This window comes from Thunnus albacares, chromosome 3 (assembly GCF_914725855.1).
Source record: "Thunnus albacares chromosome 3, fThuAlb1.1, whole genome shotgun sequence".
NCBI lineage: Eukaryota > Metazoa > Chordata > Actinopteri > Scombriformes > Scombridae > Thunnus > Thunnus albacares.
In genome coordinates this window covers 19,421,614-19,438,234 of record NC_058108.1, presented here as the reverse complement: position 1 = coordinate 19,438,234, position 16,621 = coordinate 19,421,614, and the positions used below count along the sequence as shown (strand labels likewise).

The 16,621-nt window shown below is 41.3% G+C and overlaps 1 protein-coding gene across 1 annotated transcript; it reads right to left on the bottom strand.

The window, feature by feature from the left end:
* Positions 1-972: 972 nt before the first annotated feature.
* n4bp2 (NEDD4 binding protein 2) lies at positions 973-16,417 on the bottom strand. The gene is made up of 16 exons (XM_044346857.1): positions 15,630-16,417; positions 13,250-14,273; positions 11,614-11,738; positions 11,303-11,391; positions 10,877-10,953; positions 10,582-10,722; positions 7,573-10,199; positions 7,321-7,406; positions 7,138-7,183; positions 5,749-5,972; positions 5,465-5,589; positions 5,090-5,216; positions 3,176-3,352; positions 2,735-2,903; positions 1,370-1,493; positions 973-1,282 (listed from the first exon to the last, which is right to left on the bottom strand). Exons 1-16 carry the CDS (start codon positions 15,868-15,870, stop codon positions 1,237-1,239), a joined length of 5,448 nt encoding a protein of 1,815 aa, XP_044202792.1. The 5' UTR covers positions 15,871-16,417; the 3' UTR covers positions 973-1,236.
* Between the last annotated feature and the right edge of the window lie 204 nt (positions 16,418-16,621).

Sequence of the window (16,621 nt, the reverse complement as noted above, 5' to 3'; positions counted from 1 at the left end):
TAAGTAAAAATCTGTCAACATTGTCGTCGCAGCTCTGTGAAAAATAATCACACAGGTAAAAAATAAGAGGCAACTTTAAACCTACAAAACTTGTGTAGCCACCTGAGGAATACAACTGCTACAAAGTTTGGTACAATGGATTTTAAAAAAAGCTACCAGGAACAGGTTGGAAACTATCAACTGGCCTCGAAAACTTGTTTAATTGTTACCTGAGTCTCAATATCAATATATTAGCAGCTAAGCTTGGCCTGAAACTAAAATAAAACAGTTGCAGTATGTTGCTGAGGCAGCTGCTAAGACAAAGGAGAGGAACTGCTGCAGAACTCACAATGGAGGTTGTTCAAACTATTTAATGACCTTTGATCATCACCAGAGCAAAAAAAACTCTTCCTTCAAAGCATTTGACAACAACACCTGATTAGATGTAGAATTAACATCAAACAAAATTCTCACATTGTCTCAAAAACTGATCTGATGTTGTATTACTGAAAATCCTACAGAGAACAACCTCCATGCAGACAGCACACAATCATGATTCAGATAAAGATGCATAAAATACTTACATTACGTCTCAAACATTAATCTGTATTAATAAATGTTAGAAAGATTAAATAACACTTCAATCAACATGGAGCCTTCTAAACACAGGCTTTTTTATACTCTTTAAAAAGGCATGAAGGCAAATGTTAAGGAAAAAAAAACACCACACCACACTATAAAACATTTTTAAATATAAAATATACAAACATTCTGGCTTTACAGCTGCATAAAAAGACCTTACTTGTGTTTCGCACCAATGTAGTTATCTTTTCTAAATACAAAACAAAAAAATACTCTGATGAAGATCTGAGTAAGGATTAAGATCTTAATTAATATTAACCAAGATTAAGACTTGATTTCAGTTTTTGGTAGCTACAGTACCAGTCAAAAGTTTGGACACACCTTCCCATTCACTTGAATGACAAAGTGTGTCCAATCTTTTGACTGGTACTGTATATGAGTGATGGAGAAAGGGGGGGGGGGGGGGGGGGGGGGGGGGGAGAGAGAGAGTGAGTGAGGGGATGAGTAGAAGCGAAAAAGTAGTGACTGAACTGACAGAAGTAAGAAAGGTGGAGGCTGAGTGTAACATACTGTATGTGATTATTGTACACGTGGAGTTATAGAAGTGAGAAAGTACAGAGTGTGAGGTGAGTACTGTCCTCCGTAGCAGCTTTAGCTTGAATCCTATAAACCTTTTCACTTCAAAGAGACCAACACGAGACCTTGCTTTGGCTCAGTGAACCTGAAAGATCAAGAGATAAGAGACAAGGTGGGTGACGATGAACATGTCATGTATGTGTGTTTTACATGTGTGTGTATCTGTGTGTACCTGTAGTGTCTGTTGGTGAGGTAGTCTATAACGGCGGGGCGGATGCGGGCCACGCCCCCCTGGCTGTGGTTCCCTCTTCCTGTGATGACAGAGAGCTGAGGTCGACACAGACCCTGCTCACAATCTACACAGAAAAGAGGCCAAAGAAGAACAAAGCACATACAGAATACAGTTAACAGGAGCAACGTGCACAAACTGTGAAAGAGACAGAAACACACACACACACACACACACACACACGATTGCTCATATGGTTTAGATGTTGACCAAGAATCAGTGTCCTCACTGGCTGGACGACATTGGCGATTAAGAACCTTTTGAGGAACTCAGGAACTAAACTTGTGTTTTGATCGGAGGAACTAGGGACGAAATGTATTTCCTGTAGTAGTCTGAGGTGCTAAAGGTTCCTGATCCGGGGATAGTAGGTAACTTTAGTAGCAGGGTTTGCAGGGATGACCGTTGCTGATTGGTCAAACACAGTTTTGGATTTTCATTTTCATGAACTCAAACATCAGAGTCATGCAACAGCAAAGACAAAGAACAATACGTTTTGTTTTTACCTCATGTGTTAACGCTGCGTTTCAAACATAGCCATCTGTTTTTTTAAATCAGCATGAGTCCAATTTGCATAATTAACCTGGTTCTTTAGATGTGGTGGAAACACAAATACAGTTTTGTTCCTGAGATTAGTTCCTCTGCTTCCACAGTTCCTGGAAGCTTTTGGTCGAAAAGGGTCTTTATTTCTGATGACAAAGATCACCTGAAGAGTGGGGTCTCGCTTCCATGCAAAGCATACTATGGCTTATGTGATAGTAAATGTTATTTTGGCATGAATTTAAAAGCTAAACAACATTACATTACATTTACAATAATCCATGTGCTGATTGTGGGAACTGCCCACCACTATTTATGAAATTCATATTCCAGTTGCAGTCTAAACAAATGTCGCTCATAACCACCTATTTCTTCATGAGCTCTTTCTTTTGATTTTCCCTTCAGGGTCCATGTAGCACTGATGATGCAGGATTACAGTCACCAGAAGAGTGTGAAAGAGTTACCCGTCAGTGCATATTTACTCCTCTGGAGTTGTTTGTCATGTGTTAGTGTGAACACAAAATTGATTAGAACTAAAAGGCAACAATGTATCATTATTAAATTAATATGCTTTTTGTTTTTTTATTTTTTGTCTTTAAGTTATTTATTTATTTACTTATTTATTAATTGATTTATTTATTTATTTATTTATTTATTTCAGTTATTCATATTTTTTTTACTTGGTCTTATTTGTGAAAGTGACCTAAGATGCCAATGTTGCCTCTCTCATCTTCATTCTGTCTCATGCTGAGTGTACATATTGTCCAGTACCTGTGGTTTTGTCATGTAAGACCTGGGCCAGATGCTCCAGGGCCTCGTCTACATGCAGCCCATGGAGGTCCAGGATGTTCCTGGGCAGCAAAGACGAGTTGACCCTCTGAAAGATCTGAACTGCTGCACGGTGATTGGCCTCACGCATCCGCTGGCCATGCAGGTGTCCCTAAGAAAGAGGTGATAAAAATGAATTTACTGTTCAGCAGAGCATTTATCGCTGTTAATAAATGATAAGCTGCATCTTCAGGAGAAAAGCTGAATGAGAAAGTCAGAGGCATCACCTCTAATGCAGTATATTTCCCCAGTTATGCTAAAGTTGTCACATAAAAATAGAACAACTTGATATAACACTTCAAAAAATACTTCCAAAGTGCATCACAGGTGAAAATACAGTAGTGATAGAAGCAAAATATTAAAGAAAATCATTCAGCCCCTCACCTGCTGTGCATAAAAGGAAGCCACTTCTTTGTGTCCTTGCTTGTAAGCCTTGGCAGCTTTGTTAAAACTTTCGAGCTGCCGGCTCCTCTGCAGGCTGGCCTCGGCCCTGAAGTCGTCGTACTCGGGATCTTCTGTATCCTGGTATTCAAGCACGGTTGACTCCAGGGGCTTCTGCCTCTGACAAATTAAAAAGACACAGTGATACAGACAGCTAATTAAAGGTGGGTAAGTAATCCATAACCTATATACTCAGATTGGTTCTCCTGGAGATGCAGTTTGTAGCGATGCAGCAGATATTTAAACTCTAAACTGTACTTTGTGGCAGTTAAGCTTTATTCAGTTTGAGATGTGAATTATATACATGTGTTCCTGTCAATGTGTAAAAAAATATATAATCAATCAATCTACATTCGATGTTGTACATTCATTCATCCTAGCTAAGCTGATGTAGTAAATAAATTTCCATGGCAACATTGTAACTGCCAGAGCTGGAGCAAACACTAGTGGCCTACAGAATTGATACAAAATGGATCGTAAACAACTGCTGCTGCTGCTCCACAGAGACGTCAAGTGACTGACGCTGCTGTACAGTAGGAGCATATTTGACTTCACTATACTGGACACACATATGCTGTTTTAATGTGTTATTATGTGTTAGGATTATTTTCAGATCAGAATATTTCTTCACTTACTGAAAAACCACTTTGTTTGTCATTCAGTCTGTGGTGCCTTACCCTTGAAACATATTATTTGTGTTTGTGTTGTGAAGTCATCATTTATTAAACTAATAAATCTGAAACATTTTTTGCTCTTTATGTCAAAAGTAACTTAGACAATAACCTGAAAAGCTGATGAGCAAAAAGAAGCCTAAAAATGGGTGAGCAAATTAGCGATCAATGTCTATGAAAACATAATAATATATATTATTATACAATATATTTAAATGAAACTCTGCTCTGTGCCTATGTTATTAGACGCTCTGGCATCCTCCATCAGCTGTGCCGGTGAGTCGGTGACACAACGCTACTAGTTTAAAAATAGAAGTGAAGTTCACAGACGTAGTAGCTGAATCTGTCCATGGAAACAAAAATTTCAGCAGATATTTTAGTTACAAGATTGAAGGCAGTTTTGTGTTTATATGTGTGGTATTTATTCAGTTTGGGAAATCCCACAATCTCTAGAAAGCATTAGCTCAAGCTGGCTGGCTGACTCACCAGGGACTAGAAATTGTCCCTGTTGCTAGATCGTTACTAAGGGCCGGCCTACTTGCTAGAGTAGTAAACCAGGTTTCATACATAGGAGTCTACTGACATGACTGATTGTATTAGTCATTAGTCAGGTATTAGTCAGACCCCATGTATTACCAGGGAAACAGAGATAACACTGACTGATTTTTTATTTTATTTTGAGAGCGAATTGCCCCACAATATGAATACATTTTGATTATATCTTTTATTTGGTTGGTAACCATCGTAGAATCGCAATATTACACGAGAGGGTGAGCTTTACCATCATTACTTGCCTGACAGTGATGCAGTCTTGACCACATTTGCTTAAATCCTGTTTCTTAAATAAATACTAGATAAAAGGTGTAGTTTCACAGTTACACAGATATTGTTATGTAACGTAATAGGCCATCTTACTATACATCATGTAGTAATGAATTGCCTGTATGGTGATCATTATCATGGGCAAAATATCTAATATACTGTATGTAGTGAAATACAATCTGATTCAAAACTCTACAGATTATAATGAAAAATGAATGCTTGAGGGAAATTGGTAACGCAAACAAAAAGAGATAATATAAAGATTTTATGAGATTACACAGTTATTGCACATGTGAAATAGATGAATACATTTGTTTCGTTTCCCTTTTTCCTAAGGTCTCTCTCTGCCTGTGTCTGTAAATACCTTTTCCCTCTCCTTGCTGGCTGTTCTGTGGTGGTCAGACCGAGGCACTTCTGGAGCGACGACAGTCTTGACAGGCTCCTCATCCAGTAGAGAGTGAAGAAACAGCTTTGTTTGGGTCAGACTGTAACTATACAAATGTAAACACACATATGAATGAGTCAGGAGCATTCAAAAAATTAAATTTACTTGAGAGCATTTCACACCTGTTTGCATCATCTTCCTTAGGATGACAACTAATTCGAGTTTGAGTTGCTTCATTAATTCATGGTCGCATCCAGATTGATGTACTGCTGGTTTACATCAAATTTGATGATGAAGTGACACTGACAAACAAGACTAGATGAATACAAGCTCAAAGCTACACTGGAGTCTCACTTGTGGTCTCTGAAGATGTCCTGGAGGAAATGCCTGTCAATGGTGGGGAAGAAGGAGTACAGTTGGTTTTCTTTTAACAGGGTGGCTCCATCACGCTTGTCAAGGTCTGCACGATTTTGTCTGGTCTGAAAGAAAGCGGTTTGGAGAGAGGTTGGGAAGGGGGGAAACAGAGAGTTAGGATTGAAGTGCAAGCAGAAGAAGAAACCAGGCTTATATCATTCAAGATGTTTGTGTGCCAGGAAATATTGAAGTCAGCATGTACAGTAGGTGTGTGTGTGTGTTACCTTCTCCACATTCTCCTGCAAAGCCTGCTCCTCTTTTATAATGTCCCGTAGAGACACATGTGGGCGGGAAACGTTCCAGTGGTCCATGAATGGCATCCCACCATGGGACTCTGGTTGGCTGTCCTGTGATGTGTAACCATCTGTGCTAATTAGGAAACGTGATGCCTGTGTCCGATCTCTTGTGCCAGGTTTGGCCACCTGTGATTCACCCCAGTGCACTGAACCTAGATTTCCAATGAAATGGTTCATGTTCAAAAGCTGTGAAACAAAATGTTTTTTTTGGAAAAAGTGCTGTTTCTAGTAATTATCTAACAAGATTAAGAGTCTACAACCATGCTAGCAGCTCTGTCAGGCTGTAGGCATAGCGATGCTTTGAGGTAAATGCTATATCAGCATGCTAACGTGTTCAAAATGGCAATGCTAACATGCCGATGTTTATCAGGTATAATGATTGCCATGTTCACCGTCTTAGTTTAGCGTGTTAACATTCGCTAATGAGCACTAAACAAATGTAAAGCTAAGACTGATGGGGATATCATTAATTTTGCAGGTATTTGGTCATGAACCAAAGTATTGGACAAATTGAAATTTTGACACTAGAAGAAAAGTTAGATCACCAAAGTGATCACAATTCATCCTGTGGGGAACATGTATGTCTGTACCAAATGTCATGGCAATCCACCCAAGAGTTTGAATGTCATTCTCATGGTGGCACAAAAAAAAGAAGATGAAGATCATTAGGATACATTGTCTGGGAATCATGGATATCTGTACAAAAAATTGTGCCAATTCATTAAGATATTTCACAAGATAAGTGAAACTTTGACCTGCTGGTGGCACTAGATGAAAAGCAGGGGACGACCAAAGACATCTAGATTCATCATCAGGACACTGTGAATGTCTGTACAAAGCATCAATGCAAACCTGATCACTGGAGTTCAGACACTGCCATCCCTGGAGCCATGTCGCTAGCATGGCTAAAAAAACTACTTAATTTTATGCATCTGTTTGTTTGTTTGACAGGAACAATGCAGATTAACACTGATTTAGGAAACATAACAGATGTAATGTATATGAATAGTAGCTGAATCTCAATGGAAGCCCCAATTGCTTGTTAGGCTTTTGAATTCAGGAGAAGTCAACCAAAAACAATATACGGATAAAACCAGTTAAGGATATAACATCAGAACCTAGAACATTTTTTGCAAGTGTTTACATGTGTGTTTCTATGTGTGTATGCACTGGAAGTGACTGTATATTCACTGATACATGGATGACGAAGTGCATGTATGTAACACAGTATTTATCATATGCTGAACACAGGCCGCTGTTATCATTTCATGATGCTCCATGGATTTGAAACGAGTGTCTAAGCGTGTGTGGACTTACTTTCCTGAAGCAGGTGAAAGGAAAGAGTTGCTTGTCTCTGCCTTTCCTGTAAAACAATATTTACAGTCAGATTAACCAACAAAGACCCACTTAGACTCGCATACAGTAAATCAGAATATCAGGGTTTATACAGATTTATAGTTGCACTAATAACACTGATGTTGATTAGTTAACGCTGCTCACCTGGATGGTTTCCTTCCACTTCTGGTGGAGCAGTTTAGCCAGGTTCAGGTCCATCTGCACTGCATAGTCATCAGAGGAGCATGTACCTGAATATTGTGGAGCAAAAAGGGGGAAAAAAGATAACTTTATGTTAGTACTTAGTAGCAGAAGAGTACAAAAAACCAATGTCTGTTTTATTGGTTCAGTAATTTGAGCAATAAATCTTCTGCTTTTAAAATGTATTTTTCAGTGTGAAAACTCTGTCGTGATTACCTGGATCTACTCCCACAGGTCCAAATAGTTCAGTTAGTTGTAATGCCAGTTCAGTGGGTAGTTTCAGCTCCACACTCTGAATGTCCAGGTGTCGGCTCCTTCTCTCCTCCACATGCCTCCTTTCATTCCTCTCCTCCTTCCTCTGTTTCTCCTCTATCTCAATTTCATCTAGCTCAGCCTGCAACAGCCGGTGAACCTCGTCCATGCTAGCCATCTCGTCCTCCATCTCGACTCTTGACTCTTCAATTATTACTCCGTCATCTATGCTCCCACCCCAAGCCCCGCCCTCTAAGTCACGTCCTGATGTCACTTTATTTTCTGATAAAAGCAAATTATCTTCTGTTTGAGAAGGTTTTACTGAGTGTGATGGTGTATCAGGATGATTTTTGTTTCTGACTGGAGAAGCTCCAACACTTAACAAGCCAGTATTATCAGAACTCTCACTGGACTCACTAGCTGTCTCACAGGCTGACTGCTGAGTCGCCTCCACAACCCCAGTTGCATTTGGCAAACCTTCAGAGAGAAGCTCATCTAATATGTTAGAAGATAACTTGGTTTCTCCTACATTTCCTAAAGCTCCACAAAGATTGGATGTGTTCTGATCATCTTCACCCCTAGCACCTTCCTCCTCCTCCCTCACCTCTTCATCTCTGAAGAACCTCTCTCCAGAGTCCAGCAGCAAATTTGTGGTCCATTCTAGGTTGTGGTGGCATTTGTCATACAGGTCTTCTAATGTATCAAAACTAACTAGTTTAAAATGACTGCTGAGAATGTGTAGGCTCTCAAGCCGGTCTTGAGTTGCCCCAAATTCTCTCTCCTCCACCTGTGTGCCTTTCTCATGCACCACACGGTAGGGTACCTCTTTGTGGCTGGATGGGTGAACTGCAACCGCTGCAGAAACGACAGAGGACAGCTCTGGCACAAAGCGAGAAGAGTCGCCTGACAGGACTGTGATGTCGCTGGAGTAGCTGCACACAGTGACGGCTGCATCTTCACGGCTGTCTTGATGATTGAGACGCCAAAGAAGGGCAAAGTCTTGAGGTTCTGTCTGGGTGGGGCAGCCCATGTCTACCTGAGGAGGAGGGGATGGGGGTTGCAGATGTGCCTCAGATTTGGACGCGGTGAACAAGTCAATGTTTGGTTTAAGATTAAGGCTGGTGTTAGGCTCGATTTCTGTGTTAAAGCTATTCTGACTACCGTTTACATTTTGCGCTGTGGTATCGGGACATTCGAGAGCTGTCAGTGAAGACGCAGGACAGTTTTGAGTGAAGGTGAGGGCTAGTTTGCACTGTTTCCCTGATCTGCGACCCTGACGCTGCTTTCGCTCCTGACTGTCTCCACTGAAAGCACCACTTTCTGCTTCCACAGAGCCCTCACACACAGGACTCTGACACACCTCGCCGATATGGCTGCTATCAAGCTCTACTCCAGTCACTCCTCCATTGTCTGTGCAAATATTTGCATCCATATCAGAATGACCAGCAGCACTAGGCTCTGTACCAACCCCACCTTCAACACTGTGGCTTCCTCTATTGTGGTACACTTTTGCCTCCGTAGTTTCAGAGATAACTAGTGAATCAGTAGCAGTGTTGGTGGTTGATTTCAAATCCACAGACCCTGTTTTACTTGCTTCCTCTTCAATTTTAAGTCCCTCCCATCCATCAATTCTCGATTCCCTGACCACACAAGAGTCAGCTGCCTTCCAGTCTAACACACAATCTGGTAATTCAGCTCTACTGCTGTTAACTCTGTTCATGCTTTGCTCTCTCTCTTCACTGTTAGATCTCCCGCCACCTGCCTCCACCTCTCTTTCCAATTCCCTGCCAGAGCTTGAGGAAAGTGAGGACGAACGAGAGGAACCAGTCTGCAGAGCAGCTCCCCCTGTCTGAATAAGATCAAGAAGCTTTTGGAACTCTTTTACATCAGGTCCAGACTGCGCTTTCATTGTGTTTTGATTAGCTTCTTCAGACACACCTCCATTTTCCTGTCCCTCTTTATGCCTTTCTCTTCTCCTCACCTGTCGCTGCTCGAGAGACCCTTCAGAAGGCCAATCCCCTACAAAATCCAACATCTTAGGCGTTCCCTTCTCCTCGTCCCTCCTGATCTCAACCCCTCCTGTTTCCTGTTCCCTCATCTTTTCTTTCTCCTTCGCCTCGCTGTCTGATTGGTTAGTATCTTTCACCAGATCTGTAGGCTTCGTCCTGTCAAAATCTGACCTCCTGCTTGGCCTTTCCCTCCGCACCCGTTGTCCAATAGACTCAGAGAAAGCCACCGGCCTTTCATCCCCACGGTGATCTTCATTCATCACTGATTCTACAATACAGTCAGGGATCCTCTGATCTCCTCTTGGATTATTTAGAGTTAACTGGGCATCCAACTCAGAGTCTAATGCACCCAAATCCATGTCATCCCCGTCGTAAACTTTGGCACTTTCCATAGGTCTTCCAGTTGGTTGGAAATTTAGCGATTCAGTGGATTTGTCTTCCAGCATTCCAACCTCACCAGAATGACCAATAGATGACACGTCAGGAAGGGAGGAAAATAGCTGAGGGTGGGACTTCTTACATTGCTCCGTCAATGCAGGCTGCCCAACAAGGTCAGGACAAGGTGTTTCGGAAGTCACAGGCCTGAGGAGAGGAAGAGCAGTACAATCAGTATAACTTATGATAGCTTTGCAATTTGTCAGTTTTGGCAAGTAATTGTTCACAAATATGTAATCGTATTTGTAAAGATATCGACATTATAGCAGATGCAGATTTTAATATCTGGATGATTGAGGTCCATTAAATGTGCATAAATGTGCATTTTAACCATAATATTTATTTTTATACCATTTATGATAAAAATTAATATCTAATGTTCTGTACATTTCTAAAAACTTCTGTAACAGATGCTGAATTTTCCCTTTTTTAGCATTTACGAAAACAGTTTTTTACTCAAGACAACAGTGTGACAAGGAAGCCATTTGCAATTGAAAAACAATTTGGTACAGATTATTTGAAGGCTCACTGTAAGCTTCTGTTTTCAAAGAGGATGCGCTGCTTCAACTCAGGCATCTGTGAACCGATAATGGACTGGACCGTGACAAAGCGCTCGTATCTATTCAGCATGCGTCGAATTGTTTCCACTGGCACGCTATGTGTGGTGCGTCTGCACAGGGACATAAACACAAACAAACAAAGTGACAAACTGGAATAAATTAAATTGTCTCAAACAGCATTGTTCTCTTTTTGTGTGAAAATGCATTTAGTTGATATTCTACATTAAAAACAAATGCTGTTTGTAATTCATTTATCTCTCTCACCTCTCCAGTTCTCTGGGCTTGTTCTTCCACCAAGTGTCCGGCTCTCGAAACAGCACCTTATAATCATGTTTCAGTGCCTGGGACAGATATAAAAGGACCAACCATTTTTTGCAGTTCACAACTAAATCTGTACTATGTCCAGCCACTTTTTCTAATAGCTATACCTCAAACCATGGACAGCAAAGTAACATGACCCCACAAAATCTTCCTTTTAATTAATAATACACTTGTGTAAAAATAAAAATCCTTACAAAAACATGTACTGTATGTTTAAACTAGATCACATGTCTGAAAATGTAGAGGCATAAGCCAAAACTGTAGTCCAACAAGCATTTATGCTGTAGTGTTTTATACAACTACAGCAGAACACATTCAGGGCAGGAGATCTGTTACCATCCCACATATATTGCTGGCAAAATGACTGACCTGCACCACATATGGTTTCATCTCCCAGCACTGCATGTTGGTATTGTCAATGATGATGGGGTTAGCACCCCTCTCAAAAGCCTCCTTGGCTATGGGATGAAGTTGACATTAGAGAAAAAGTACAAAGAAACAATGAATTTGTCATTTTAGTGCAACTGTGGTCAAAAAAACAAAAAAACAAAAACCCAACACACATCACTTAAAAAGGAAACAATGGCAATCAATTACAGAGATAAAAAGGCTACACAAAAGTTTTGACTTGCTACTGCTGCAACACTTCTTATCAAAACGGAGTGTGTTACTGTGTTTACCTCGTTTATGGTTCCACTCATGAGCCTCCCCGAGAGCATTGGGGTCAAACTGATACTGTCCATGGTGAGTAAAATAGTCGTCAGTGCTCAGTACGACTCCACCTGGGTTATGATCTCGCAAAGCTCTGCAAAGACACACACATAAAGACGGCTTCCGAGTGATGTAACACATGTTGTGAGTGCTGTAAAAGACCATGACTCTTGTGCAACTGTGGCTGTGATAGCGTTTCCACATTTATGACTGGACTATCTTGATAAAATTCTTTTTCTGCAGTAAACTCACACATCTGAGCCATTTTGTGTTTATATAATGTGAACTTATTAATGTGAACAAATGATCGCTGCCCTGTTGTAAACACATCTGATTTGAACAGGGGAATACAGCACTTAGTGAAAACTGTGCTAGAGGTTGCTGGATATTAATTTCAACATGAACACTGGTTGTTGTGCTGAATTGACCAGATGGAAGATAAGTGAATAAAGACTAGTACTGACTGTTTTCATGCTACAATAATCAATCAGAAAGGATTAAAGACCGTTGGGTCTGTGGGTGGCCCACTGCGGTAACTCCCACAAAACACCAACATCCTTTTTTTTTTCCCAACAATAACAAAATCCATTAATGATTACACCTCTGGGGTGGACCCTGCTGTCCTGCCCCCTGCTGCCGTCCCTAGAGCCAGCACTATGCCTGCCCTATGTCTTTTTGTTATGTTATGTTGCACCAATAAAAAAAAAGGGCTGAGGACAAGAAAGTTTCATGCAGTAATCTAAAATTGCAAAGAAATCTACCTTACCAGGCTGTTTACTAGTAGTTATAATATTACTCAATCAACATACATCACAACATTTCTCTCTCTTCTCATTTTTCTCAAATGTCTGTTTTTCTTGTCTGCATGCTTCTGACACTAACAAGGAAGAAAGCAAACAAACTTTATATATATAGTACTTTTTACAACATAAGTTAGAAAGTGCTTAACAACAAGAAGAAAAGGCACTAACACAAAAGACAGAGAAGACAATCTATAAAACAGAGAAATAAGTGTGCAAACCACAACGTAAAAGTTAGAAAATGTTACAGAAAACAGATTGGGTTTAAGCTTTTTAAGGATATGTATCGATTTGGCTTCTCTAAGATTTTTTGATGTTCTGAAATGGCTTTGAGGCTGTTTCACAGTCGAGCAGCAACAACAGCAAAAGCATGATCACCTTTAATTTTCAGACTTGACCTTGACACAGCCCAAAGTCCCCGCTCTAAAGGACCTGACACCCCTCTCCGTGGTCAGATGGCACAACAACTCGTTTAAATACAGCAGTGCCTGACTGTGTATGCTTTGTATGTGAAAAGTAAAATCATAGTCCTCAAAGCTCAATTCTGACTAGCCTAGAAAATGAGAGTGAGCAATCTTGTGTGCATATGATTTTGTGACTTGTTGCTAAAACCAAAACATTACTATCAGTATGTCTGCAAGTCAAATGAATATTTTCCAATAAAAGGTTTCTTTTTCTGGCATTATTGGCATATGACATAAAGTCTCCACTCTGCTGGGTACCTGTGATAAAACTGTACCATTGAACAGTGAGCATTATAAGACAGAATAACATATCACTATTAAAAGTATACTGACATTCTTACCTAGCCAATGTTGACTTGCCAGATCCTGGAGCACCACGTATCAGCACGAGTACCTTCCCTTCCAAACGAAGCCTACTGTGGCGGACAGGATGTTGCGGAGCAGCAGGCAGGGCCCAGGATTTAGGAATAGTAGCAGAAGGTTTAAGAGGTGCTTGCCTTGCTGGGCCCTGATTTAGCCAGGGAGAGGGATGCCTGGGTTGGCTGGGCCAGTTTGAAGGCGTTTGCACCACAGGCGTGATGAAGTACGGTCCCTGGTTCGCATGGACGCGAGGAGAAAACACTGGTGAATCAAGGTTCCAGGGCGAAGACGTGTAGCCAAGTGGCTCCGGATTCAACACATTCACCTTAGATCGTGCTCCTCCTACTACAGCTTCAGAGGGCAGGACCCCAGCCTTGTCAGAAAGTGTGTGTGACGGGTCTTGCTTTTTATACACCTGGAATGCAGAGGGACGTCCTGAAGCTACCAGGTCCAAAGGAGGTTTTGGCTTGTCTGCAGGTGTTTCTGTCATCAGATGTGTGTAATCCACCACCGAGTGCTGACCCTCAGTGGTCTCGTCTTCCCAAGTGCTGAGCTGGTCGAGTGGAGATGAAGCTCCAGACATATACTCCATGGTGCATGGCTCCTCAGCAGAGGGCCCTCTAGATCCAGGTTCCAGGCTGGACTGAAGCAGCTCAGGGAGGACCTGCTGTGGAAATGGTGGTGGAGGGAAAGAGGACAGGGACATACCAGCAGACAAACTCTGGCTGCTGGGGTACTCTTCCTTAGTGTCTTGTTGTGCTGTCAGTGTCTCTAGCTCCTGATCGACTAGCAGGTCAAGCTCTTCTGTCATGAGGTTGGTAGAGGCAGGAGAGAAGGGTCGCTGTGATGGTTTGGACGAGTCCGGGTCTGGTCTAGGTTCAGAAAAGTGGCGGGGACTGAGCAGGGCTGCAGCAGTGCGCTCAAAGCCAGAGACCGGGGAAGGAATGGGGGCTGCAACTTCAGCAGCCACAGACAGCTCCAAGAGGGAGTCCATTGCATTTTCAACTAGAAAACACACGGAAAACAAAGACATGATGATTCAATGGTTCAATATCTTGTTGCTGTTTCTAAGCAGTTGATAAGAATTTTTTGCATAAAAATACATTTAAAAAGCCTCACCATAACCATCCGGTCAGCACCACAAGCCAACTATGATGTACAGCATTTTAGCCTCTAGGTTGAGTGCTGTTACAGAACACGGCTGTCCTAGTTATAATACTTTCCAGTAGAGCTTCAACGATTAGTCAGTAGATAGAAAATTAATCAGCAGCTATTTTGATTCATCATTTTTCCAAGAAAAAATGCCAAACATTTCATGGTTCCAGCAGCTTCTCAAATGTGACAGTTTGCCATCTTTTTTGGTCATATATATCAATAATTTGAATATCTTAACATTTTAGGCTCTTAATCAGACAAAACAAGCTAATTAAAGACATTCCTGTGGCCTCTCAGAAATTGCAAATGCCATTTTTTCATACTTTTTTAACATTTCATAAATTACATAATAAATCAATGAATGAAGAAAAATAGTTGTTAGTTGCAGCCGCACTTTTCGGTACAAATTTTTTTGTATTGTTAATTATTCAGTTGCAACTTTGTTTCAGAAAACTATGACCTTCCCCCCCTTCACACAGTAAACATGACAGTCTTTACTGTATGAAGTGCTGACAGTATCACAGGTCATGTAACTTACACCAAGAAGATTACTTAAGTGAATTCCTGAGACTATACTTGTTCAGGCAGGACTCTGAAGTCATCTGACCAGGGAAACTGACAGTGCCTTGATTAAATTTGTGCTGTTGTGGCCCCCCAAGGCCCTCTAACAGCTTTCCTCTGTACAAACATTAGGACATCCAGCAATGTTTAAATGGTTTAAACTAGTGTATAGAAAATGCCTTGAACATACATTTGATGACTTTTGTTTGCTTTTTCTGTTTTTATTCTATTTTACTAACTTAAGAAACACTTGGTGCTATGTAAGTGAACTTAAAGCCACTGACACATCGCTCATACAGTATCTGTCATTTATATATACAATAAAGTATATCTTATCTCTTATATGCGTTGGGGACATCTGGTATTTTCATAGATCATCTAAACAGGTACAACAGGTGGATTGGTAAACCAATACATGCAAGGTGCAGTTAGATGACTGCTAATACTGTCAATAATACTGTTGGTATGCAACTACCATGGGACCTCCACTGTAAAGTAATCTCATGTAGCAAAATGCTTCCACCCTGTCAGAAATACCCTGCCAACAAGCTACCCCAGCTAACTGGTTAGCCAAGTTAACACTAAATACCATTCCCAGAGCCACACAGCAGGTTGAGCAGCTGGTCTTCCGTGTGTCATTGCTACCTTTGAAATCACACTCGGAGAGCACGATGTAAATAACTTCGGGGTCCAAGTGTGAGAACATCTCCTGCATGCTTCTGACGATTTTCTCCTTGTCGGAGCTGGAGAGCGAGCTGCTGGATGGAAAGCTGTCATAACCCTGAGGTGGTCGGTAACCCGCGTTGTGGCCGAGACTTCCCCCCTCCTCTTGCGGCCCGCCTGGGACTCTGGCCGGGCTCTGGCCGTTCTTCTTCCTCCGAGGCATTCTGTTACCGAGACGAAGCCGCCGGTTGCTCTCATTAGCGGCTACACAGAGCTAGCTAAGTAGCTGGAGAGCTAAGCTAACTACATACGAGCGGTCCGGAGCTGAAAACATGCTACTGTATCGGGTAGAAATACCAAAGTGCAACTACTCAAGGTTAACATATCTAACAGCACTCCAAGTGGCGGAAAATAATCAGAAAATGCGAACTCGGCCAAGTTCGCCAGGCGATTTTTTTTTCCTAGGATAGAAAAGTCATGGCCCACCTTATTCTGCCTCTAATTGGCTTATTGCCCCCCCCAACTCTAACCAATCTTACTCCTCATGCACAAAACTAACCAATCCAACCAGCGAAGGCAACGAGTATTAGCCAATCAGAGGCAGAGTAGGGCGGGTCGTGACTTCGCCATCCTAGGAAAAGAAATTCGCTCCGTCGATACCGGAAACCATGACGCTGTAGTGGTGTGGATAAAATGTGACTTTCAAACATTAGAATGTATGTTTACGAGATGTAAGCACATGTTTTGTTTTAGCCTATTACGTATAGCAAGCATAAATAAGCTTGTAATACAATGCAACGCCATGAATAATAGCTACAGAGAGGCAATTTTTCATGTACATGATATAAGTTTATGGAATTAATTGAAATTCAATCTGGAAGCTATATATTTTTTTATTCTTATCACAGATATTGCATTAGTTGCAAGAACATTGTGAGATTTTGAGTTATCAAATGCTTTTGGTGAATTAATTC